This window comes from Pipistrellus kuhlii, unplaced genomic scaffold (genome assembly GCF_014108245.1).
Source record: "Pipistrellus kuhlii isolate mPipKuh1 unplaced genomic scaffold, mPipKuh1.p scaffold_m20_p_1, whole genome shotgun sequence".
NCBI classification, from domain to species: Eukaryota; Metazoa; Chordata; class Mammalia; order Chiroptera; family Vespertilionidae; genus Pipistrellus; species Pipistrellus kuhlii.
Window position 1 is genome coordinate 154869075 of NW_023425404.1, and position 8120 is coordinate 154877194.

Sequence of the window (8120 nt, forward strand, 5' to 3'; positions counted from 1 at the left end):
AGCAAAAGAAACCACCAACAAAATAAAAAGAGAGCCCACTGTGGGAGAACATATTTGCCAATGAAAATCTGATAAGTGTTTAATTTCCAAAATATATAAGGAACTCATACAAGTTAACAAAAGGATGACAAAGCAAACATCTATAATACTTTCAACAATAACTTTTTTTAAATGAGAGGGGGGAAAATAAGCCTAGAGCATCAGTACAGAGAACCACATGGGTAAATAGGAAAGATAGTATAATTGTATCTTTTAAGTCTTATTTGAAAGGTAATTATATCCTATATAATAAAAGCCTAATATGCAAATTGATCAAACAGCAGCACGACTGGCAGAATGACCTGTCACTATGATGCACACTAACCACCAGGGGGCAGATGCTCAGCCACAAGCTGGGCTGATGGCAGGGGAGCAAAGCAGCAGTGGTGGGGGCCTCTCCCGCATCCACAGCAATGCTAAGGATGTCCAAAAGCACCTTAGGCCCCAGTCGGACATCCCCCGAGGGCTCCCAGACTGCTAAAAGCTGCAGTTCAGGCTGAGGGACCCTCCCCCTCCCACTCCGAGTGCACTAATGTTGTGCACCAGGCCTCTAGTGTTTAATAAAAATCAACTAAATAAATTTTTTTCCTCATTAATAACAGATATTTAGTCCACTTAGCAGGTATCTGCCTCAACTTTCCTCTTTGCTTATACTAAGAAAAGCAAAATTATCACCCTATATCTATTTTATTGTTTAATGTTGAACTGTTCAGAGCCTCTTTCATCCATGATGTCAGACATTGCTCTGAAGATTTTTGGCATTTTTACTCATAGTCCAACTTTTATTCTGCACAAGCAGCTACCGGAATGGCTTTTTCATGTCACTGTTTCTTATAAGACTTTCCCTTGTCAAGAAGAAAGTCTCTTTGCTGGATGAAAATCTTCTGGGTTGTATTAGTCACTGACTCATTTCCTTTCCTTTTGTCTTTTTAGTTTCTACAGCTAAGTTCACTGATTTGCCCATTTTAAAAATCCCTGGAACAAACTGACCTAGAATTCAGCAGTCTAGCAATTTCTGCCTGCCCTAAGCAATAATTCATTCACTGTTCTGATGACAGATTTCCTGCATTTGAGGTTCCAAGTCTTATGTGTGTCCAGTTTGCAGATATGGACTTTTATCTTGGCCTCTTCACCAAGTTTTGGGCCAGAAACTTACAGGTACACTAGCCCAGTTGTCGGCAAACTCATTAGTCAACAGATCTGCAAACAGCAGCTCGCGAGCCAGTTTGCCAACCACTGCACTAGCCTAAGCATTGCCTTTCCCTGGCCTAGATCTACATTATTCCAGCCTAGCTGACTATGAAAAGGCTTCCCAGATATTTTCTGAGGTTCCAACTATCACCTGCATCAGATTTCCCACTATAGAATAATGCCTGCATTTGGAACAGTATTTCATCTTGCACCTCATGTTACCAATCCCTTGCAAAGAACACAACCATACTGGGACACTTTTAAACATCCCTATAAGTCCCAACAAATTTTACTGTATTGGTATCATCTACTTCCTGCTGATATTATCTGCTGTGAATAATCAGACAAGTACTAATGCTAACATAGGACACAAAGTTTTGACCTGATCTGTCAACCATTGGGAATAGTGATAATTTTAGTTGTCACTATTATCAGTTCAATGGTTAATACTTTTTTCTCTTTGCTTTGCAATTGACAGTCTTCTTAGAGCTGTACCCACCTTAAATCAACCTCTCTGTTTCCATACTGTTGTCCCAAGGTCTGTCTCTACTAATACCTCTTTCATTTTTATTTATTTTTAAACTAGAGGCCTGGTGCACCAAATTTGTGCATGGGGGGGGGGGGGGAAGTGCCCCTCAGCCTGGCCTGCAACCTCTCCAATCTGGGACTCCTGGTGGAATAACCAGTAGTCGGACTTCCCTCTCACAATCCAGAACTGCTGGCTCCTAACCGCTCCCCTGCCTGCCTGATTGCCCCTAACTGCTTCTGCCTGCCAGCCTGATCGTCTCCATCTGCTCCCCTGCTGGCTTGATTGCCCCTAACCACCTTTGCCTCGGCCCCACACCCAGGACCCAGGATTCCTTCCTCCAGCCAACCATAGGCACTCGGGATCCGGGCATCCCTCCCTCTGATCAGCCATAGATGCCCAGGCTGGCTGCAGACTCAGGGAATGGTGGGCAGGTAGCTTTGCCTATGCTGCAGCCACAAGTGCTGACTCCTGGGACCGCAGGGTGGGCGTCTTCTCCATCTCCCAGGCCACAGCCAGCCACAGGTGCTGATACCTGGGACTGTGGGGTGGGCAGTTTCTCCATCTACCAGGCTGTAGCCAGCTGTAGGTGCTGGCGCCTGGACCATAAGCAGGCAGCTTCTCCATTCTCCCTCAGGTGCAATGGGGGCAACTTCTCTGGCTGGCTGCAGCCTGGGATCACAGGGCAGTTGGCTTCTTCATCTCCCAGGCTGCAACCAACCTCATTCACTGGCACCCTGTTTCTTATCTCCTCCAGGATGTGGGTGGGCAGCTTCTCCAGCTGGCTGTGGCCTGAGATCACTGAGCAGGCAGCTTCTTCCTCTCCCAGGTCGCATCCAGCCTCAGGAGCTGGGGCCCAGTTTCTCTGTCTCCTTCAGGACATGGAGCAAGGGGACTGAGATTTCTGCTGCTGGCTGTGACCTGGGATCACAGAGCAGGCAGCTGCTTCATCTTCCGGGCTGCAGCCAGCAGGATGTGGGGCTGGCGGACTTGGGGCTGGCGAACATGGGGCAGACTGCTTCTCCAGCTGGCGGGCTGGCAATAGCCTGGGATCAGGGGCAGGTGGTTTCTTTGTCCTCCAGGCGCACCCAGCCTCAGGCACTGGGGCCCGGTTTCTCAGTCTCTTCCAGGACGTGAGGCAGGAAGATGTGAGGCTCCTGAGGCTGGCTATGGCCTGGGATCATGGGGAAGGCAGCTTCTTGGTCTCCGTGACTGCAGCCAGCCTCAGGCGCTGGCCCCTGACTTCTCCAACTCCCACGGGCTGGGAGCAACTGTGGGACAGGGCTGCCACCATGTTTTCCGGTTCAATTTGCATACTCTGATTGGCTGTTGGGCATAGTGGAGTGATATGATTTGCATTTTTCTTTTATTAGTGTAGATCGTTTTTTATTTTAGAGAGGAAGGAAGAGGGAGGGAGGAAGGGAAAGAGAGAGGGAGAGAGAAAGGGAAAGGGAGAGGAAAAGGGGGAAGGAGGGGGGGAAAGAGAGGGAGAGGGAAAGGGAAAGGGAGAAGAAAAGGGGGAGGGGGGGAGGGGGAGAGAGAGAGGGAGAGAGGGAGAGAGGGAGAGAGGGAGAGAGGGAGAGAGGGAGAGAGGGAGAGGGAGAAAGGGAGAGGAGAGGAGAGAGGAGAGAGGAAGGGAGGGAGGGAGAGAGACATCAATGAGAGAGTATCATTAATCAGCTGCCACCTGCATACTGCCCAGTAGGGAGCAAGCCCATAGATTCCAACCTGGGACCCTTCAGTCAGCAGGCCAATGCTCTATCCACTAAATCAAACCTGCTAGGGCATATGCCCCTCTTTTAAATGTATTTCTTCAAAAAGCATTCTTTGTTTTTGCAATAATCCTCTTATAGCTATGAATCCTTTTCTTACTCCATTCTTCATGTTATGATGTTTTTATTGACTATAATATATAAAAATTTTTTACTAACACACCAGAAATCAATTATCCAAATGAGTATTGTTTTCTGTCAAAATAATTATGTTAGAGGCTATTCATTTATTCTAATGATGTTATGAATTGCCAAAACATTTCTGGAATTCTTTGACACTTGCAAGTTTCATATCTTTAACCTTCTTCAAGAAGACCAAACCTATTACTTTATAGTATTTTATTTCAGAGCAATGCCTGGCTAACTTACTATTTCCAAAAATTAGCCCTAACCGCTTTGGCTCAGTGGATAGACCGTTGGCATGCAGACTCAAGGGTCCCAGGTTCAGTTCTGGTCAAGGGCATATACCTTGGTTGCAGGCACATCCCCAGTAGGAGGTGTGCAGGAGGCAGTTGATTGATATTTCTCTCTCATCAATGTTTCTAACTCTCTCTCTCTCCCTTCCTCTCTGAAAAAAAAGCAATAAAAATAGATTTATCTACAAAAGATGAAAAATTGCTATTACTGAGGAATTTTTAAAAGTTGATTAGAGCCATTTTAAAAAATCTCCTAGCCTTTGACAGTAATTACAGAAGTTTAAAATAAATGTTGAGAAAATACATCATAGACTAAATGGATGGCAACCTTTGTATGACTTAATACAATTATCTAACCTCTAACATTATCCTTCCATATATAAAATTAAGATAACTTCTTACAGGGTTATTATAGGAATAAAATGAGAAAGTAAATGATACCTCTGAAATCCATAAAGTAAATAAATATAAGATATTCCTAATCATGCCTTATAACTACAAAACACAATACCAAACCCTCCTACAAAGGAGTGTCTGTGGCTCCCTATCTTTGGACACATAAGAATTAGAGGCAAAGAAATGTGAACTTGAAGAAGTCTGGAACCAGCCTACTCCCTACAGGCTCAAGATCAATCATCCCACGTAGAAGAAACAAAAAAGGAAATATCAATTATGAGAATCATTGATTGGCTGCCTCCTGCACACCCCACACTAGGATCAAACCCCCTCCAATCCACGCATATGCTCTGACCAGGAATCAAATGGTAACCTCCTGGTTAATAGGTCAATACAACCACTGAGCCACACTGGCTGGGCAGGTTGTCATTTTTTAATTTGACAATCTAAGGAAAAAAGTCAGTGTCCCTAACTAGTCAGGTGTTGTGTGTTGAGATCACATGGCACACCTGTTGAAAATCACTGTCACAGAATAAAGACCAAGTTTTTTCCATCTTCACATACCAGGTGTAAAAATGGGACTAGGTCAGAAGATTCCAAGTCTAGTTGTGACCCTGACACCTGGTAGCAAATTATGTAAATTTAAATTGTCCCATCTTCACTTAATCTGTCTGTTAAAACAGGGTTAATAATGTTGATCGACACTATGCCATAAAAAAAAAGAAAAAGAAAAAAACACCAAAAAATCACAATGTTAAGACATACTCATCTTAAAATTGTATTCAGGCCTTTAACTTGAGGATTAAGTTGACATTTTTATTTTTCAGGAGGTTCAAGATGAAAATCAAAGATCCATTTAAAAATTACTCTACATGCAATGAAGTTCTGTTTTTCAAGAAATAGTTCATGATTTGGAAAGTGAAACTTAACTCACTTTCATGGAAAAGAGGGGATGGAGGGAAATTCCATAACTCAAAAGCCACAATCAATATAAATAATACTTTCAATTCTTTAACCTGGGACTTCCCCAACGAACAGAAGGCAGGTTTTGCTGAGTCAACCGTAATGTTATCCAATCAGAGTTAGAGAGGAAAGGTGCCTTTACAAATAAATACTGCATCCTAGCCCCGTGTTTTCTGAGACATTCCTCAACTGCATAGACATTCTGAGCCTACTGCAGAGGAACCTCCAGTCACAGCACCATGAACCAAAGAGCTGTTCTCATTTTCTGCCTCATCCTTCTGACTCTGAATGGAACTAAAGGTAAGGAACACCAAGGGATATTTAAAGTAAGGTCAGAAATAGAACTGGGTATAAATTCTACAACTATAGAAATAGTGTATTTGCAGAAGTTTAACAGCTGCCTATGAATGAAAGGTAAAGGAACTAAGATTCCCTCTGGTCACAGAGATAATAATCAGACAATCAAGTGGAATATCGTAAATGAGAGGAAGAGAATGGTGGGAGCAAAAGGGGAAGGGGAAAGGAAAGATAGAAAATGTAAAGGAATGAAGAGAGAGAAGATGACACAGATATCCCCTTAGTTAGCTTAATTAATCATATGAACTATGCTCAATGATATGATCTTAAAATCAACAAGTTGCAATTACATTCAGATAATTGACTAATTAATCATCCAGAGCTGTTTTATAATGGAATAATCCCTTCTCAGGTTGACTATGTGATGACAGATTATAGTTTCTGCTAAGCACATCAAATGCCTAAGATGAAAACTGTGCTAACCTCCCCTGCTGTATCTGTCTCTTTTTCTGCAGGAATACCTCTCAATAGAGCTAGTCGCTGTAGCTGCATCAAGATTAGTCATCAACCTGTTAATCCAAAGTCCATAAAAAAACTTGAAGTGATCCCTAAAAGTACATCTTGCCCAAGTCTTGAGGTCATGTGAGTAGAATATCATCTGATGATAACTTCCCTGGCTGTAATCACATAAAAAATATTTATTGATCACAAAAGCAGTAAAGGGTTTATGATGATTTTAAGACTTCTGTATAGCAAAGGGGAACATGTAGAGTAAAACTTAAATATTTTAAAACCTGTATATTCCATCTGTTTATTGGCCCAACATATTTTATATATTTTCACTCCTATTTACTTTCATAGTGCTACGATGAAAAATAATGGGGAGAAAATATGTCTGGATCCAGAGACTGAGATGATCAAGAATATACTGAAAGCATTTAACAAGAAAAGGTAGGTTTGCTGTTGCTTGTAGCATAACTGTCCTTTAAGAAATATCCAATCTTGAGAAGTTAGAAATATTTGCATTGAGCTTTTCTGTGGGATCCTTGGCTTAAAAGTGTGTTACCAACATACCCGCTCCTCTACCTCCAGTTATTTATAAACCAAGGTGCCATCTCTGTGATATCAAAAGTTACCCTGACTGTCTAAAAGTGTCAAATCACTTCAACCTTGAGGTAGAGCTATAATTATCCAAGCAAAGTTGCCAAACTTCCCCCAAGCCTTTCCTGGCCTTAAAAAGGAGCACCAATAATCCACAATGATTGTGTAGCAGCAGGAAAGCTCACCACACACTTCACCTGAGGACTTGGGGTTATCTATGAAATCAGTTAAGTTTCAAGTAGAACACAGATTGAAGCCAGTGTTAAGAGTTTCAAACTTTTATACCTTCTTTCTCTTACAGGTCTAAAAGATCTCAAACACCGAGAGAAGCTTAATCACTGCACTACTGATAAGGATGGACCATCAGTTCCTTAAATACAGTATATATCAAGCCCAAATTGTCCCTGGATTGCAGTTCTCCTAAAAGGTGATGAACCAGTCACCAAATTCGGTGCTGTTATTCCTGCAGGGCTGTTCAGTAGTAACTCTGCCCTGGTACTATATTATAAGCTATGCTTAGGTGCCACATTCTTAGTGAATGTGCCAAATCCTAGCCCTGCTTTCTTCACCTTTGATACCTTTTAAATGTTATTAAGCGATCTTTCTGCCTCTGGGCTTACCAAAGTTCTTAGAATCTCAAATAACTAAGAAGAATGCAATTGAAATAATTCAACATGCTTTTTAAAGAAAGATCTTTACTCCCTGGGCTTCTACTGCCATCCTTCAAAGGGGCTCAGATTCTTCTGGTGGTTGTATGCTCCTGTGTGTGTGTGTGTGTGTGTGTGTGTGTGTGTGTGTACATATGTAATTTAAAATACATAGAAGGTAGAAATGTCTAAAAATGTATGTGGAAACAGTATTATTTAATGAAAAACTATACAAAGTAGAATTCTTAGACATATGTTTCTTACATTGTTTTCAGTGTTTATAACTTGTATAAATTATATGCATGAATGAGCAAAAGAATAAATTTTTAAATCTAAGTATTTTCTTTGTATATCATGTAAGACAAATATGCTGGTTGTTTTTCAAAATAAAAATGATGTGCTTTCTGGAGAGACCAAAAAAATAATAAACTAATTACAACTATGATGAAGTATGTGGTGTGTCATTTGACTGAGACATTTATATTATGAGATGCTTTAGTTGGAGAATCCATAGCCTAGAGAAGTTGGGATGGGTAGAGGACAAATGAGTTCGAAAATTACTGTTTTCCTAAAAGACAGAGAACATAGACAACAGTGTGGTGACTGCTGGAGGGCGGGGTGAAAAAGGCATACAGGGTATAAATGGTGATGTGAAAAAATAAAATATTAATTTTTAAAATGAAATTACCATATTCCTAACTGTACCCTTCTGAAAGGCCCATCATAAAAAAGTTCCTTCTTAACTGATGTGGCATAACTGACCAGTCCTGAG

At 41.5% G+C, this 8120-nt stretch overlaps 1 protein-coding gene and 1 non-coding gene across 2 annotated transcripts; both read left to right on the forward strand.

Annotated features, from left to right (window-relative positions):
- Positions 1–4459: 4459 nt before the first annotated feature.
- LOC118710573 lies at positions 4460–4590 on the forward strand. Its single transcript, XR_004985447.1, has one exon. It is a non-coding gene; the product is annotated as a small nucleolar RNA SNORA38 (small nucleolar RNA).
- A 566-nt stretch (positions 4591–5156) lies between these two features.
- Positions 5157–7793, forward strand: CXCL10 (C-X-C motif chemokine ligand 10). Its single transcript, XM_036413262.2, has 4 exons — positions 5157–5603; positions 6116–6242; positions 6462–6551; positions 7003–7793. Exons 1-4 carry the CDS (start codon positions 5543–5545, stop codon positions 7034–7036), a joined length of 312 nt encoding a protein of 103 aa, XP_036269155.1. The 5' UTR covers positions 5157–5542; the 3' UTR covers positions 7037–7793.
- Positions 7794–8120: the final 327 nt, after the last annotated feature.